Consider the following 19,197-nt stretch of genomic DNA (forward strand, 5'->3'; position numbering starts at 1 on the left):
AAGCAGTGGTATCAACGCAGAGTACTCGTCAGGATCGATCCGCGCTCTGAATAAGACATCTCTGAAATGGTTTAAAATACTTATGTATGTCAATTTCACCGAATTAAATCAACTGTACCCAAGAAAGACGTTTAAATTATAATCTAATATATGAACATACAGCTTTAATTACATATGTATAAACATAAAATAATTCATTATAATCTATTTCAATATTTCAATTTACACACTAAAGCATATAACGTGTAAACGATTTGAATTATAACAGAGAAAAGCAAAATTATTAATTTTTGCCATAAAAAAATACTAAGTAAATTTTTCCTAAAAAATATCGAAAATTTTAATAAGCGCGCGCCGAAATGTTCTTTTAAAACATTATTATATAATCATCTACAGATTTCTCTATAATTCGTGGAATAAAGTCTCTTAAATTAATAAAACCTTTTTGCAAGCAATAGTAGAAAGAAATTTTAGACTGCAATAAGACCTAATTAAACAATGTCGGTGAAGTCTTATATGACTCAAGCCTTACATATGTCATTGGTTATTACGTTTTAACAGCACTGTCACAGTGTAGAATTAAGAAAATCGCTTACGCAATACTTGACTGAAACACGCGAGATCGTAGGATATGAACATATAACATCTGATGTTCTTCCAAGCTCTTTACCGTACATATGTTCGTTCAATTAAAAATAACTTAATGATATCAAATTCTCTCTAATATACTCTAAAGATTTCTATAACTTAATTTATATTCAATTTATATAATCTTAATTTATTAAATTATCTAAAAATATTTTTATTGCATTTAAAAATAAATGAGGAAGAAATACAAAAGAGATATATGATATAAATGATCTCTTTTATTTCCTAAATTAAAGAAGATAATTATATTTTCCAAATTAATAAATCATAAATAACAAATAAAATTATATCAATTTGATAATAAAATTTTAATTTAATTTTACTTTGCGAAGAACGGTAAAAATAACTAATTTTTTTGTCTATAAAATGTGAATTAATTTCGTTGTAATTCCTGCCAGTGCAATTTCATAAAATCGAATCCGTTTTTTCGCATCTCCATTCATACTTTTGCGTACTTCTGCAAGAAATTTTGCGATAATACGAACCTTGAAGTGAATTTATTATATCTTTATTCGTCCCCTTGGGGATTGAAGACGCTTTTTTCTGAGGAGCGTTCCCAAACCTCTTACAATCTCCTTCTCCTTTCTACCATATCATACATATACAAATATACTATTACAATAACATATACAAATTCTTTAACCATCATCCGCCTCTTTCTCCTCTCCTCCATGACTCCTTGTATCTTTTCCACCTCTTCCACCATCTCCACCATCATCTTAAGCTCCTCTATTCCGGTTCCTCTCCCTTTCTTCCAACAACTTTCTTCCTTCCTCCTTCCTCCTTTTCCTCTCACTGTCTCATCCTGCTTTCCCCCTCTCTCACCGACTCCGTATTTCCTTTCTTCCATCAGTTCCAAGCAGGCATATGAGATGTTTGGTTCGAACTGGATTCGAACCCGGGACCCACCGCATGTCAACCAGATACTGAACATGCGGGGCCACTTTTCACCCCTATCTTGAAGTGAATGTTTATTGTCCAAAAAAAAAACTGAGACTTAAGCCGGCGTCACACGATGTACGTTTTTTTGTATGATTAGCTTGTATGCTAGCTTGTATCCTGTACGTTGCTTGGTTTGCTGCATAGAGCGTTGTATAAACACGTCACACGAAGTTGGTTTGCTGTATGGAGTGTTGTATGAAGACGACAGACGAAAGAAAACGTCAAACGTCAATCATAGCTGGTTGATAGGTTTTGATAATTAAATAAAATATTTTAAAAGAGATTGATATGGAGGAACAACAGCTCCTGTATATAGTAAATGAAATTTTGCGACGACGGAGATTGGCTGCATTCGTGCTATTACTTCATCGCGAAATAAATACAAGAAATCGTAGAAACTATTTGTTCTTTATTCCACATTTTTTTATTAAAATATTAATATTCTGTCAAACGATTTTGACATATCATATCAACAGTGAAGATTGCATTGAATGAAACATTTCCGAAACGCTGATTGGTGCATGCAAGGAAACGAGCACGAAATAATGCACCGTAGCAAACATAGAAATCATACAAGCTAGACTTTCGCACTCAATGCATCGAAGTGTCTGGCATGCACAAGTGCAAGCACAGCAGCGTACAAACTAGCGTACAGCTAATTATACAGAAAAACCTACATCGTGTGACGCCGGCATTACAGGCGCGCGAAGAGAGATAATTTATTTCTCAACTATTCGATAAGTATAAGTCATCACGACAAAAAATGCAGACACGCGCGTATATATGGGGACCGCAAAATAACGGCCGTTCCCTGTTCCTTCCCTTCATTGAAGCCGATTGGGCTGACTAAAAATATCGTACGAGAACAACGAGTCCGTGTACGTACATACAACGTCATGACAACATGGTTACCACATGTGTACGATGAGCGCGAATAATAGGTGGTACGCAAGAGTATAGGCACGCGAGAGAGTAATACTCCTCTATTGCTCTCGATTCGTCGGACAATATGTGGCAAAGAGAGAAACCAAAACGAGCGCTAAAATATTTATTCATGCTATTTACATTCGGTTGTTTTTGTAGCAAAATATTCAGGCTGATGCAGATTTGTTACGTATTTTCGTTGCGTATCATCATTGTGTAAATGTTTAATATTATATATTATTACAGTTTAAAAAAATATATATACATATACAAAGTGTTTCTAAATAAGTGGAAAAAACTTTAAGAAATGATTCTCTGTAAAAAATTTTTTAAGAGGGGTTTTTCATATAAACATATACTTCTCCCTATATCCCTCCCTGAGGAGTTACACTCTTTCAAAGAGAAAAGTAAAAATTAGATTTTTAATTTTTTTCTCAAATTTTGGACAAGTTAAAAAAATGAAATTTGGTGGCTATTTTCCACTAGTATAAAGGATATTTATTAATATTTTTTTTAATCTTTCCATATCGTTATAAGGGAATGAAACTAACAGTCTCTATTCAATTTTTTGTTAGAACTTTTTAGCGAACGGAAATGTGATTATCTAAACATATGCGTTAGAAAGCTTGATTTCTTTAGAAACTTTTTTATTCCTTTTATGTTTTTTGTAAACTCAATAGTTTTCAAGAAAAAAATATATATTTTTCTTCTGAATTTTTCAATATTTTTTAAAAACATTATAATCAGTAATTTTATTTAAAGTAGAATTTAAGATCAACAACAATACACAATATATTCTGCATAAAATATAGTAATAAATATAAAAAAGTTTGTGTGAAAGAGAAATCACATGGTTGAAATATTTTATAATTTTAGAGAAATAATTTATATACTAATTATTATATAAGGTGTCCCGTAAGAAGTTGCTGAAACTAAACGATTAGTCTCCCTTCTATGACTTCACAAAGGGTCTTATGGTTAATGGTCATCTACCTGAGAGTCTGTAGTTTTATTCTGGCTATGGTGGAAACAAATCCGCACACGTCAAAATGAGTAATCTGACGACGGAAGGAAAGATCTATCTTATTGAGTGTTTTATTTCTAGAGAAAAAGTGTACGCTAATGCATATAGAGCATTTTGTACCAAATATAGAACGCTAAGAGTTCAAGCGAAAATACTCTGAAAAGATTAGAAAATTTATTTGTTTATACTCACGTACAGTGCTCCATTTTTCTAAAACAATTTTAATTACTTTCAGCAACACATTATGAGACACCTGTATAAGACTAAAAATATAAGAAGTTGCATTTCCTCTTCTTATTTCTTTTTCTCGCAGAATATTTCGTATTTGATTCTTATATTATATTGGGTGTCACTTAAAGAACAATTTTTTTTTTTTTTTTTTTTAACACTTAATAATGGAGTAATTATTCAGTAATAATTCAGTATTGGAGCAATAATTCACTTAATAATGGAGTAATAATTCAATAAATTCTGGTAATATGTACTCACGCACACTGTGCGACTCACTGACGTGCGCCAGGATAAAGTTCGGCGCTGTTTGGCTGTTACTTTACTGAATTATTACTCCATTATTAAGTGTTCTAGAAAAAAAATTGTTCAGGACTTTTCGACTTATTTTTTGGTAAGGAATAACGCTATGTACTTAGTGGGCGGTCTTTAAGTGACACCCTGTATAACTTGAAATAGTATTCGTATTTTAGTAAGTGATTGTAATTTTCGTAATTTTAGTGCAGCCAGCATCGACACGGTACCGCGATGGGAATTCTTTGCGAACCGTTGTGCGCCGAAAAGGGGATACACTCGCTAGCATGCGAAACTCTCCATGCGGGTAAGGAGGCGGTTTTCTCCGCGCATTGGGAAGCGACTCGGCTTGTGTTCAAGGCTTCGAGGTGATTTTTTATTTCTTTTATATACTCCTTCACTGTTTATATGTATACATATATGCGTGGTGTGTCCCAAAAGTAATGAGAATGATTTTTTTACGCTCCTCAGGAGAGCTGCGTGAGAAAAATGGGGATCAAAATAATTGAGGGGGGATCTCAGGTATACGGTCGAACCCTTCTCAGTTGAGCCCGAGCTTTTTAAACGGTCGGCGTTACAGAAGTGTACCTCTGTTTTTCACTCTCGTCACGGAAATGAACGTCGAACAGCGTTACACAATTAAATTTGATATCAAACTTGGAAAAATAGCTTCAAAAACGTTAGAGATGTTGAAGACAGCGTATGGGGAAACTGTTTGTCAGCCTAAGTTTTCAGGTAGCACAAGGATGGAAGGAAAGCCGTTGAAAACTGAAAATTTGGGCTGAGGCCAAAACAGCTTCTTTATACGCTGTCTTCAACATCTCTTTCTGAAGCTGTTTTTCCAAATTTCACGCAAAATTTAATTGCGTAACGCTCCACCAAATTTACGTCTGTGACGAGAGAAAAACAAGGATGTACTTCTATACTTCTGTATCGTACCGACCGTCTAAAAGGCTCGGGCTCAACTGAGAAGGGTTCGATTGTATACCTGCAATGAGATCCCCTCTCAACTACTTAGATCCCCACTTTCCTCACGCAGCCCTCTTGAGAAGCGTCAAAATATCATTCTCATTACTTTTGGGACACACCATGTATGTATGTATATACATATAGTATATTTTTTGGAAAGGAAAACATTTTAATTCAATTAGTTCTACCCATTTCAATTCAATTAGTTCTATCCTAAATATCTTCTTTTCCGCTTTTTATACAAAAAAATATTTCGCACAAAAGTTGTTTGACTTTAAGGGAGACACAAGATAGCGATATCAATTTGTACAGCGCTACTTTCAAGAAATTCACTAATCATTACTTTTTTTTAAATGGAAACCGATTTTTTTTAACAAAGATGTAGGTTTCATCGAGTCAAATCCAATCATATGTATTAGTTAGGGATTTTCTTGATTTTCCATAAGTTACACAGTTTTTTAATTTTGGAATATTAATGTCCCAAATGTGTCGGAAAGTATTTATAAAACAGATGTGAGGTCTCCCTAGAAGCATATTCTATATATACACACACGACACACACACACGAGCATATTCTCTTTCAGCAGCTTTTAAATTATTTCCACACAACCACAGTATATACAGTAGCGCAACTTACTGAAATTTATGATGCCCAAAATGGAGTGCGCATGCGCGAAGTCAGCGAGTAAATACAGTACCGCCATCTGAACTTTTATCTCACTTTCTCTTTCTTTGTTCACGCTCTCTCTCGCTCATTCTCTTAGCATTTAAATGGTCGTGAAAACATATGTTTTTATTGACAAGTTTGAGTGCAGAGTAATTTCAAATAGTAAGAAAGTGATTACAAAGTAGTCTTGTGTCACAGCTTGTGTAGTGAAAGTGAAGTGCGAGTGAAATTAGTGGAAAAAAAAGTGGAAAGCTGATTGAAGCATATTATCCTTAGAGGAAATGGTTAACCTATATATATTTATATAGATTTTTTTTATTTTCTCGTAGGAAGCACTATATATATTTATATAGATTTTTTTTATTTTCTCGTAGGAAGCACTTTGATCTTAGCTTTGTGTTTCAGATATATTGCTAGGGCGTTTTTAAATATTAAAAAATAAATAATTTATATTTACAATATTTTAAATTGTACTTAAATTTATTTTAATTTATTTAATGTATCCTTATACTCAAAATTAATCTTAATAATCAAAATGTTTGTATTAATTTGGATTTACAATGTTAATAGATTAATTAATAAATTGGAAATTTTTTATTAGTTGTAATTTACTTGTAATTTAATGTACGTATTTTTATATTTTTATTGTAAAATAAAATATTCATAATAATAAAATATATTTATTACATTCATTCATTATATTTATTTATATAATATTCAATTTAATATTTATTCATTTATTATATATTCATAATAATTAAATATTCCAATATTTATTATAAAATATGGTATATTTTATTGAAAAATATATATTTATTTTATTTAATAAATTGCATTAGAATGTTTTCAAAAATTTCATTATTAAATTATTAAATATAATTAAAAATATGTACATATACAAAAAAGAGAAAAAATAAAGCGTCGGAGGAAGAGTGAGAAAAAAGTTTAGATGGCGGTACTGCATGTACTCGCTGACTTGGCGCATGCGCACTCCATTTTGAGCATCATATACATCAAATGTGCGGACACAGAGTTGCGCTACTGTATAATACTGTGACACAACCCTACCACTTTGATCATATCTCCCTTTGATTGTGTTCCCCTTAAAGCCAAACAATTTATGTGCGAAATATTTTTTTATAAAAGGCACAGGAAAAAAGATATTTAGAGACATGAAAATGACCCATCCTATATATGTATAGCATAAAAAAACTTTAATTTAAATACGAATATTATTTCAATTCAGGACTAAAACATCCTCGGAGCAATTTGAGTCGCTCTATTGGATGGACGCGACTGGTTCGCATCATTTCCCATCCGAGGAGGACTTCATCATCATGATCAAGGACTTAATTATCAATAAACTGAACGTCAGCCTCGCGCGACATCAGTTGGAGAGACTCGCCCGATTGCGAACACATCGAATGGAGACCGAGGTGAAGAAACGTCGGCTGGAGATGGAGAATCTCTGGCCGTTGCTGCAGGAAAACGAATATCTGATGATGATTTTGTACGAGGACAGGGACGTGTTTCCGCAACTGATCGGCACGTGCGGCACCTTTTACGCGGTCGAGTACGTCAGACCGATCGAGACACCCACGACGGTGCTGGCCCTATCTGACTCGAAACCTGAATGGGCCAAAAGACTGAAGCTCGCCGTGATGATCCTTAATCTGCTTGAGGAACTTGAAACGGACTTCCCCGAACCGCTTTATCTCTGCGACGTGAAGATCAATCACTTTGGTTTGCCTCTAGGAGGACAAAAACTAAAGTTTTTGGATCTAGACGCGGTCTTTCCGAAAACCATCATCGATCGTGTAATCACTGACGGTAAGAGCTGCGAGAAGCACGAGGACTGTGATTACTTCGACTGTCGGTCGGTGTGCTCGAAGAACAAACGCTGCGAGTCACCAGTTCTCAATAATAATTTACAGGTAATCGATATTATATTTATTTTTGTGTTATATAAAATATAAAATATAAATATGATATTTATGATTTATATGAAAAACATCTAAATTTTTTTCATCATATATGTATATACATATATATATCGATATGCACGTAAATTTATTTGTTAAGGTATTTTTCCGTTGCCAAGTATACTTTAAACTTTTATATTCTATCTTACCGAAATAAACGTCTAAAATAAGTCTAATAAGCTACTATAATAAACGTCTTTTAAACGTTTTTTGAACGGCTTATAAACGGCTAATAGACGTTTTTATAAATCTTAAAAAGGTTATTTGAAGATCAGAACCGTCTATAATCGACCAAATTTTAGACGTCTACATCAACTGATCTCTTTGATTGAAAAGTCATTCGACGTCTTTTTAACTGATTATTTCTCACTGGGTATTTTATACTTTAATTTGACAATCTTACATAAACTATAAAATATTTATTTTTCTTCAATCTTACACCTTAAAGTAGCTGCTAATTGCAAATTACATACTTTTCTTTACAAATAATCCAGTGAGAAATGGTGGTCGAATCGACGTCGATTTCTCGCTGGGAACTATATGTGTTTTTTTTACATTAATTGAATCCTCCCGTTATTTTGTATAAAAGTATTGAGGTAAGATCGACGATAAATGAATATTTTATGAGATATTTCAGTTTATATAAAATTATATGTATATTAAACTATAAAGTATAAAATATCTCATAAAATATTCATTTTTTTACTATCTTACCCTTATAACTTTTTATGCCAAAAATTGCGAGAAATTGATTTATATAAAAAAAATATAATGGTTCTATTTTAAAGAAAACAAATGACTTTCAAACGCGTCCTGTCTTACATTTCACAATCCAAACCTTGAAAAGCGTCCTGCTTTACATTTGAGATAAAAGTCAGTAGCGCCTGTCCCCCTTCAAATCAAACAATTTTTATTTGAAATATGAAATATATGTGTGCTTGTAGATTATTTGCGAGAAGATCTTTCTCGGCTGGACGCTTTCGGGAACTATAATCATTCCTGGATTGCTAATGTCGGAACATACTACCAGCACTCTAGCGGTGTTATTGAGACAATGCGCCAATCCGGATGGGGACATAACGCAATTACCGCGCGCAGCAGCGATCGACAGCTTGAAAAAACGACTTTACAACATGCTGAGCGAGATGGAACAAGAGTACTCGGCGTTTGTGTGAGATGGGAAACATGAGAATGACGACGTTGAGAGAGAAATTGCACTTTCAGCGCACAATGATAATAACGCTGCGAATTTATGATTGGATGAGATACAAAAAATTTATTTATCGAGATATGATAGATTATAATTTTTTTCGTATACCCTATCATCGAAATCCTGTATTACGCCTGTATTCGTTTAGTTTAGAGCAAAAAGGAATGTTACGTACGTACACAATCTAATAAGTAGCAAACATACTTCATTTGAAGTCAAAATGACGTTATTCGACGTCAAAATGATGTCACTTATTGACGTCAAAATGACGTATGCTTACTACTTGGGAATCCTATACTTTTACACTAGGCAATATTAACAATCGGGAAACTTTCGTTTCACACTGCAAAAGTAACAAAAAAAAGTCTAATAGAGAGGCTAGTAATACCAAAATGAAGATAATATGAAGTTACTTATAATTAAGAGAGATTACAGATATTTATCTTAGTTGTATAGAACGTAATATGTTGTAAGATCGCGGCGATGGATTTATCGACAATTATGGATGCTAAAAATCCGAAAGAAAGCAATCGATCAATTATGAAAACGAATGCGCTTAATTAGAAGACAAAGAACAACTCATTTCTAGAGTATATATTCTTATGTATTATGGACACGTATGAACGAACGAATTATTAATTATACGCATTATATTACTGTTCGTTATACACGTATTATAAGCACTAGCGGAATCGCACAATACACTTAAAAAAAAGAAACAGAGTGCCTGTGTTGTACTATTTTATATATTACATTTTTTCTTTTAACTTTAAGTTTATGAACAAGGAAGATCAGTCAAAGTGCCATTATGAACTCGAAATAAAGAACAAAAGGGCCGTAAAAAACTTACGATTTGCTGTCCTCCTAATTTTATTTAATTCATCCTCTGCCATTGCTCTTTGCCGCTAATTCGTATTAAGTTTTAACATTTTAAAAAATTTCAATTTTGCCAACATTGCATGCATGCATTTGACATACGCGCTACATACGTGACATATTTCAAATATTTCAAATATTTGCACATAAATAATGGAATTGAATCATTTTGTTTCCAATTTACGATACACGCACGTTTGTGCGTGTAACTCATGGAAAAATTAAGAAACTTTAATTAATACATATGATTAAATTCGTTTCAACGCGAGACTTACAATTTTAAAAATTAAATTAAAACTATTCTTAGAAAACATAAAATTAAATTATAATTTCTAAGAAATATAAAAAAAATTAAAGTAAACTTATTTTCAGTAAAAATAAATTTTCTAAATATTTCTTAGGAAATTTAAAAAATTATATTTAATTATAAAAAAATTAAAATTAAAAGTTAAGAACTTAAAATTAATCTCACTCCACGATTTTTTTCATTTTGCATTACCATGTACAATTTTTTTTCATCTTTTTGTCATAGTTTTATCATTAATTTTAAAAATGCACACTCTATTTTATTAATAAATGCTTATAATTTTTAATAGAAGCATTTTTCAAACAAATGTTCTAGGTAAAATTTACTTCTTTTTCTCTAAAATCATATAAATAATTTTCCTTGTAATATTTGCAGAAAAAATTATAAGGATAAAATAGCCAAAAATTGAACGACCTATTTTATATGCCTCTCTCTCTCTCTTAATCTAATATTGATGTAAAATACAAAATATCTCGTAAAATATTTAGTTTTTGCTAATCTTACCTTAATATTTTTATGCATAGGCTGGATAATAAATCAATTGGTGTAAAGAAAATGCATATAGTTATTTTTGAGAAAAAATATACAATTTGTCAGGGCACCAATAATTTTCGAGTTATATAAGCGATTAAAATAATAAAAGGTTTTTCGCAAACTAAGGCCCTGCGCACAATAGAGAAAATATTAGGAATAAATATTAGGAATAGGAATTATTTTAAAATAATAAAATAAAAAAACTCTGATATAAAAATATAAATTCGGGTATAAAAGGAGCTCTTACTAGCTTATTAGCTTTTACTAGTCCTTATTTATACCTGTCCTTATTTTTGTCCTTATTTACTAGTCCTTTTTTATTATTATTTATATTTATTTATTTATTTTTATTTATATTACTTATTTATAATTTGTCATATCGTAGATTTTTTAATAAAGTTTTCCAACAAATGTATTTTTTTTTCTTTTCTTGCCAACTTTTGCTTCAATGATTTAATCGTTCTCCACATTCGCTTTTCTCGTGGTGTCATCTGCTTCTTTAAACTTAAAAGCGAACTGTCCATGATTTTTCGAGGCTTTCGCATGGTCATTTTAATAGTCTCAGGGCTGGTTGTTCCAACTTCTTGGTAAGTTTTACCCGACAGGTAGCATATCTTCGTCTCTTTTTTAGTACTTATCTGAAAAGAGACGAAAATATGCTACCTGTCGGGTAAAACTTATCAAGAAGTTGGAACAATCGACCCTCAATAGCACTTGTACTGGCAGGTTCTGTATTTGTATTGTTTAATTTCAATATACTTTTCCACGCAATTGCAGGCATAGCAGATGCAGGAGTAGGAATGGATTCAATCGTAGAAGTTGTGATATTTGTAGAATCAGGATTAATTACAAGATTAGGATTAATTACAAAATCAGGATTAATTACAGGAGCATTATTATTCAAAAAATATCGACGGTACAGCCAAATTTTTTAAACGCACGCCGCTTGCGTTAGGCCTTTCCATAAAATCTGTAGCTGCGAAGTGAGCACTACAGATTAAATGGCTTTTCCTTGGTTTAAAATTACTTCCGATGGCATTGATCCACATTTTTAAAATATCGGGGCGATTCAAAGGAAATCTGAGATATTGACAATTTATAATTAAAATATACCCTTCAAATAAATTTAAACAAATTTAAATAAATAAAAAATAAATTTAAATAAATTTGAATTAAATAAGATTGAATTAAATAAGAATCAAACGCGTGATAATGTATCAGTTTTAATAAAAATTTTTCATTTAAACTAAATTGTGTGCACATAGCACAAATAAATTAATATTTATTACAAATAAATGTATTCTATATACTTACCTAAATAAATGAAATCCATTTTTTGTATTATTTTTGCATTTCGGAATACAACACAACTACTCGGCATCTTTTCAGAATTTTATAATTTTATAATTTTCAAAATTACAAATGTCAAGGTATCGTTCACGCATGGGTATCGCCGAATATCACATATGCACTAACACAAACGCACAGACTGTCATTTTGCTGATATCACATATATATGTAACTTACACAGCACCACTGCCAATTTCTTGTAAGGTACGTGTCATGGAAACCGGCTGGTCTCAGCTTTTTTGATAGAGTTAGCGATTTAGTGAAAAATAAAAAATATTAACAAAACTATATTAACAAAACTATATTAACAAAACTATAGTCTCTTATAAAATATATTAACTATATATATATATAGTCTCGATCTTGTATTTAAGATCGTCTTAAGTCCGAGCTTGAGATGCTACGCAGCCATTTGATTGGTTGAATGGGATCTTAAGTCAACCTCTGACCATCAGACTTAAGATGATCTTAAATATAAGATCGGACTATGAATACCGGCCTGTGGCGAGCAATGTTACTAATAAGAGACGTAAACAAATAAATCATTTTACATGCTTACCTACTGATCCCCCAAGCCTGTTCTGTAATTTTTTAACACATAATACGTTATAATAATAACGCATGATTTACTAGAAAATTTATAATTTTATTGGTCCAAATAACCTATAGTAAATCAAGCGTTATAATTATAACGCAAGCGTTAAAAAATTACAGAATAGGCCTGCCGACCTACCATTTACCACATTTGCTTAGATATTTATTTAATTAATAACGCAATAATTATTGCGAATTTATATAGCAAAATGGTATACAGAACTTTTTTTTCAGTTTGATCCAAAATATATCTACCACCACCTTTCGGTTGATTAGTTAATTACCAGACATTCTGTATGAATAATTTATTTAAATTATTATTAAATTGTTAATGGTTAACAATAATTAAATAATTAATTTAATTTTATTGCAGATGTTTCCCGAAAGTAACATGGAACGAAACCAAAATTGTGAGCATGTTATTTACTGGGAAGAATTATGGCTAAGTAGTTCTTACGATTCACGAGAGAGGTCGCATAGATTCACTAGAGTCACTAGCAGTTACTTCTAGGGTGATCGAGCAACCGAGCATTCTGCTCGATGTTCGCGTAAAATTTCGTCTACAAAAGAATCGAATATTCATTCGCTATGGCGACGAAATTTCAACTCAAAATCGGTGGTTATCCCGTGGAGTACGATGCTGCGAAACATGGACCATACGATCCTGCGCGCTATTATGGAAAACGTGAGTTCTCGTTCGTCGCGCTTTTGACATACGAGACATACTAGTATAGGACCTTTCCTCGGCTACGATAAATAATCTTATGTAATGATCCTCTATTTAATACAGCTGACACTCCGTTCTTGGATCTGAAGCTCAACGAGATCCCCGGTTGGCTCACGAGACGTCAGAAGACTCCTCAGGCGTTCGTGGGAGCGTGGTCGAGAGGTACTTACTGTACACCAGCAAGAGAAGAGTTTTATCGGGCAAAAATTGCATAACTACACACCCTCAATGTTCCAAAGGAATCTCTGTTACAATTATAATGAAATGAAAAGGCTTTGATATACTACAGGGTGTTCTGTGAGGAAATTGACAACTTCTTGAATGTATTTTAGAATTCATTCTATGCAAAAAAAATTAATGTACGCTATAGATACATTAATTTAGCTTAAATAATTTACTTCTTGACAATAACATAAATTCCTGCTCGATCTCCTGATTTATCACCTCTGGACTTTTTTGTGTGCATGATAGTTTGAAATCTCATGTGTACAATGACAGTAAATCAGAGACTTGTCAACAGTTAGTTATCAAAATAATAGAAGCTACAGATAGTATTTGCATTGAATTTAGCCAAAGTAATTGGTGGTCTTACAGTCTATCAATGAGCAGCAGCATATTTGCAAACAAAAGATGGATATTTTGAACAATTAATATGATTAAGATTAAGGCCGGTATTCATAGTCCGATCTTATATTTAAGATTATCTTAAGTCTGGTCAGAGGTTGACTTAAGATCCCATTCAACCAATCAAATGGCTGCGTGGCATCTCAAGTTCGGACTTAAGGCAATCTTAAATATAAGATCGGACTATGAATACCGGCCTAAAGAGAATAATATTTGCATAAAAATGATGTCTGGTATTTTTTGTCTATTATAATATTAATAAAATTATTAATATCTACAATAACTGAGTCAAATTGACCTATAGTGTATATGAACTTTTTTGCTTAAAATAAATTTTAGATTACATTATAGAAGTTTGTAGATTTTCTCGCAGAACATCTTTTACATTGTATAAATTCAGATAAGAAATGGGATAGTAAGAGCTAGATGCAACAAGCTTGTTTTAAAAACACTGTTACTTGTTTCAAAAGAGTACAGTTATGTAGATCATGGCGTATGCATGTCTTGTTCTTCATCTCGTTTTTGAAGATTTACCAAAAACGAGAATGTAGATCAAGATACATAAATTTTTTTAATTGATTTGCTGAAGATGGTCCAAAAGAAGAACTAAAACTTTCAAATCAGATAAACAAGATTTTAAAACAATTTGTTGAGCCTAATTTCTACGCCTGCGATTCTTACTCCGTTTCCTACTTGACATTATTATAATGTTGTCTCTATCTTGCAGCCTTCTGGCGTTGGCAACATAAGTATGTACAACCCAGAAAAAATGGTGTAGCTCCATTCTTCCAAGTGGTAGTCGGTTGTATGATTGCATTCTATGCAATGAATTACAAAAAATTACGTAAGTAGAAGAATATAATAGATAATTAATTTCGATACAGGTATAATGCTCTACATTATTTTATTTCAGGTCATCACAAAAATTACAAATATCACTAATTGTATTATAGACATCTCGCAATCGATTTGATCAGAATAGAAGGAATTTATTGTATCAATCGTTCGGAAAAATAATATTCAACTATTTAGAATGTATTTAAATAAACATTCTTAGTATGCATAAAAAATATGTGATTTATTATATTAATTATTAATTTCCATATGTATTCAATGCATGAAATAACAAAATCTAAGATTAAAAATAGTTTGATTTATAATACCTAGTCTCTTTTATATTTTAATTTTTTACAAGTTATATTAAAATTTGTAAATTTCACACATAAAAAGAGAAATTTTTAATTAGTGAAAATGTACAATATATTGTGGTTGATTTTTAGATAAATTAAAATATCTAATTTCTTTTAAATTTTACTATGAAAGAGAAGTGAAAAATATGTTTACTCTCTAAAAATGATTGTATTTTATATATACAAAAAATATTTATATTATATAATCAAATAACCAAGTAATATTTTTATATCAAAATTTAAAATCTTAATGTTTTAGATTTTTACTATACAATTTATATTTATATATTATATTGTTTATACATTTATTATAATTTATACTATACACATATAAGAGCAAAAAAGGCAATATGAGCAGCACAGTATATGAAAAGTACAAATAAATTTATTATAAATCAACATAATATTAATATAAAGGCAAACATTTCGATTCCTTTTTTGAATCTTTATCAGCGTATTAATAAAATTTAGATATAAGGAATTATTTTAAAATAATAAAATCGAAAAATCTCTGATATACATAAATACAAATTCGAGTATTAAATGACTCTTACTAGCTTATTAGCTCTTACAAGTCTTTTATATCCGAATTTATATTTTTATATCGATCTTTTCGATTTTGTTATTTAATTATTTAATTTATTTTTATTTAATTTATTCCTAATATTTTCTCTATTGTGCGCAGGGCCTAAAGTTAGAGCAGGGACCAGGGACTCGATTCTTGAATTCATTCGCAAGAGAAACGTATACGCAAATTCGGCTCTTACAGTGGGTCCACAATAGGTGATTTAAGCTCTAAGCCTTAAGAAATTGACCAATCACAATCGAGTTTTCTCCTCATACTTGACTGCGATTGATCAATTTCTTAAGGCTTAGGGCTTAAATCACCTATTGTGGACCCAGCGTTACAGAAAAGTTGCAAGTTGATTGGCTATCGCATGGCTTTTAGCACCGACAGAGAGAAGCCTGAAGAGAGGCCATGGGTACTTTCCGATTCACGCATGATGCGCATGAAGTGACAGAAAATCTATAGTTTATGTCACGCATATTTTCTGTGAATGAAAATGTATAATATGCGTGACATAAACTATAGATTTTCTGTCACTTCATGCGCATCATGCATGATCGGAAAGTACCCCATGTCGGCGATTTTCGTAGGACGCTTTTATTAGGCCGTACAGCAGCGCCGTGCATCCACTTTTAGGAATTGGAACTACGTATCCACATCCACTTTTCGATACCATCGATTATTTGGTTCATGTCCGTGCTAAATACATCCACTTTCATTTCGAGAAGTAAAATGTAAAATCATTATTTATGCATGTGTGTCCACACATCTTATATCTATAAATTATAGATAAGAAATACACTCGTCAACAAAATTAACGCATATGTATTTTAAGTCAAAATTACGCATAATTTCAAATAAGCATAACTCCGCTAAAAATGATCGAATTTGAAAAATTTTTTTTTCACTGTCAAGCTTGAAGTCTCTACTTTAAAAACCATTCGTCAGATTTTTAATTTATCCTCCTCCCCCGTACGCCACTGGTTCAAAAGTAAGGACGTGTTTTGTCTAAAAAAAATTGCGTACTTCGACGCACTCCACGGAGTGAAATAAATTTTTTTCGCAAATCTAATCATAACTATCGTAAAATGTGGACTTTTTACTACAAATTTAAAAAAAAAGCAAAGTTTGTACGATTTTTTTTCGCGGAGTTATTACATATGAAAGTTACCCATACATTTTTTCCATTTAATGACTCCAAACCCTCTCTGCTGTGTGTGTGTGTGTGTGTGTGTGTGTATGCGTGCGTGCGTGCGTGCGTATGCGTGCGTGCGTATGGTAAGGAGAGGGAAATGTAGGAATGTTCTCATTCAAAATTGTGTGTTCCCGCCTCGTCTTCAGATTACTTCTTCTATGGCCGGTATTCATAGTCCGTTCTTATTTCAAGACCGTCTTAAGTAATGTCTTAAGATGCAAATACGGCTCTGTGATTGGTTAATCACATCTTAAGATTGTACTTAAGACATTCTTAAATATAAGAACCGACTATGAATACCGGCCTATACGTTCACGCATATTAATGCATGCTCTAACGCTGGGTCCACAATATGTGATTTAAGCCCTAAGCCTTAAGAAATTGATCAATCGCAGTCAAGTATGAAGAGAAAACTCGACTATGACTACGTTTACACGGCCCGATTTAAGCCGAAGTTTTAACATCGATGTTATAACTACCGACGGTAGATGCCGTGTAAACGCTCTTTTATGACGAAGTTATTACATCGATGTAGTAACTCAAAGACTACGTTTACACGGCTTCTAACTTCGACTTAATAACGCTGATGTTATAACTCCTACTTAAGATGAGTTGCGTTTACACGTTCAGACTTATCTTATTGCCATCAAGCTGAAATAGCTTAATAACTTTCGTTCTGTACGTACCACGGTCTTGTATACAGGTCTGGGCACTCCTATACTATTTTCATATAAACCGGTGTGAGCGAAGTGACGCCAATATGGCGACTATAATAGGCCGACGCGCAAGCGCAGTTGGCATGTTTTGTCAGACAACATAGTGCCGTATATTTGTGGCTGTTTAGCACACGGTCTCTTTGTATCACATATTTTATATCATATATAAGTGATTAGTTATATATCATATATGATTAGCGAGTATTCGCTGAGTGAGTTGAACATTGATAACGCGAAAAAAAATATGCCTTACAAATGTATAGTACCTGGTTGTAATACAGGTTATGCTACTTGCAAAGTGAAATTATCAATGTTTTCTGCACCAAAAGATGATGAACGAAGAAAAGAGTGGGAGGAAAAGCTTCAATTAATAAAGCCATTGTTGGCAAAACATTTTGTGTGTGAAAAACACTTCCGCACAGAAGATATAATAAAAAGCTACAAACACAAGGATGAAAATGGCAACGTGCTTATCGAGGTAAACTATTACATATATTTTATAATTTTATTATAATAATTTTATTAAAATGTATTAATGTCATAATACAAAATATAAATTGGAAAACAATTGTTATCTTTTGGGTGCCGAAAACGTGTCTACACTCCTGGTAATCGGCCAACTGTAGACGCCATATTGGCGTCACTTCCGCTCACATATTTTCGCCGAAGTGCCCAGACCTGTATACAAGACCGTGGTACGTACTATGGTATGGAATACAGAATAACCAACTCTGCAAACAATGGAGAATTAAAATGTTTAATTTTTATGGTTGGCATTATTGTCATCGTTACACTGCGACCGTTTACACGTCCTTTTTACGTCGATGTAATAACCCTAAGCCACAGATTAATAGACAGATAGCCAAAGGTCTGAAAAAGGCAAGACCGGCATTTCCGTGCGACAGACTTTGCCCCTTACCGACACACTTTGCCCCTGGTTCGAGTCCGTGCTAAACTCCGTTAACTTTACCAAAAGACTTTGCCCCTGGTTCGAGTCCGTGCTAAACTCCGTTAACTTTACCAAAAGACTTTGCCCCTGGTTCGAGTCCGTGCTAAACTCCGTTAACTTTACCAAAAGACTTCGCCCCTGCACCCCTATTCTATAACTTTTTAACAATACTTTCAAGGAGAGATCGCGGTTGACTCTTTACCGATTTTGATCTCCTTTTTTATAGTGAATCTGTATTGAATTTAAGTTGATCCGTGTTCGAGCTTTTCATCCAATGCGCCTTGTAAGTAATATTTTTTTTTTTTATATTGGATATTTAGAGAAATTTTCATGTTTGTTATAAGGCCTAAAGAAAGACACAGTTTTGATTAGTACCGCTGGCGCAGCGGGAGAACACGAGAGTAGTAACTGTGGGGATCGATCCAAGGTTCAAAACTTGGGATGACATAACTTTTTTTTGTTTTTTATTATTTTTTATGTATATGTTATATGTATTATTTATTACGTAGACATAAATATTCGGCATATATTTATTGTTTTTTAGATACGCATATATCTTCTTATATATTTAAAATGTATAAAATAATCATAATATAAATAAAATATTTTTACAGAGAAATATTTTTAGAAATATTTTAATTTTTTAAAAATTCATACATTTTTTTACACCTTATATTTA

General features: G+C 32.2%; 2 protein-coding genes and 1 pseudogene across 3 annotated transcripts in view; 2 read left to right on the forward strand and 1 right to left on the reverse strand.

Moving 5' to 3' along the window:
- The window catches only part of Aln (divergent protein kinase domain 1C), a 13,290-nt gene extending 3,388 nt beyond the window's left edge, over positions 1 to 9,902 (forward strand). Inside the window, exons 2-4 of one of the 2 annotated variants that reach the window (XM_083048954.1) lie at positions 4,268 to 4,428; positions 6,943 to 7,630; positions 8,623 to 9,898. In XM_083048954.1, the coding sequence (XP_082905080.1) occupies positions 4,268 to 4,428; positions 6,943 to 7,630; positions 8,623 to 8,853 (1,080 nt within the window). In that variant the 3' untranslated portion in view covers positions 8,854 to 9,898. Of the gene's footprint in view, positions 1 to 4,267; positions 4,429 to 6,942; positions 7,631 to 8,622 lie in introns of both variants that reach the window. The other variant, XM_083048955.1, reaches the window with a different exon arrangement.
- Positions 9,903 to 10,969: 1,067 nt separating this feature from the next.
- Positions 10,970 to 13,081, reverse strand: LOC145941467 (uncharacterized; annotated as a pseudogene).
- On the forward strand, positions 13,046 to 14,972 carry Atpsynf (ATP synthase, subunit F). Its single transcript, XM_083048436.1, has 4 exons — positions 13,046 to 13,234; positions 13,340 to 13,438; positions 14,628 to 14,744; positions 14,814 to 14,972. Exons 1-4 carry the CDS (start codon positions 13,138 to 13,140, stop codon positions 14,840 to 14,842), a joined length of 342 nt encoding a protein of 113 aa, XP_082904562.1. The 5' UTR covers positions 13,046 to 13,137; the 3' UTR covers positions 14,843 to 14,972.
- Positions 14,973 to 19,197: the final 4,225 nt, after the last annotated feature.

Source organism: Prenolepis imparis, unplaced genomic scaffold (genome assembly GCF_030444845.1).
Source record: "Prenolepis imparis isolate NDT839.2.m4 unplaced genomic scaffold, iyPreImpa1.0 SCAF_10, whole genome shotgun sequence".
Classification (NCBI taxonomy): domain Eukaryota; kingdom Metazoa; phylum Arthropoda; class Insecta; order Hymenoptera; family Formicidae; genus Prenolepis; species Prenolepis imparis.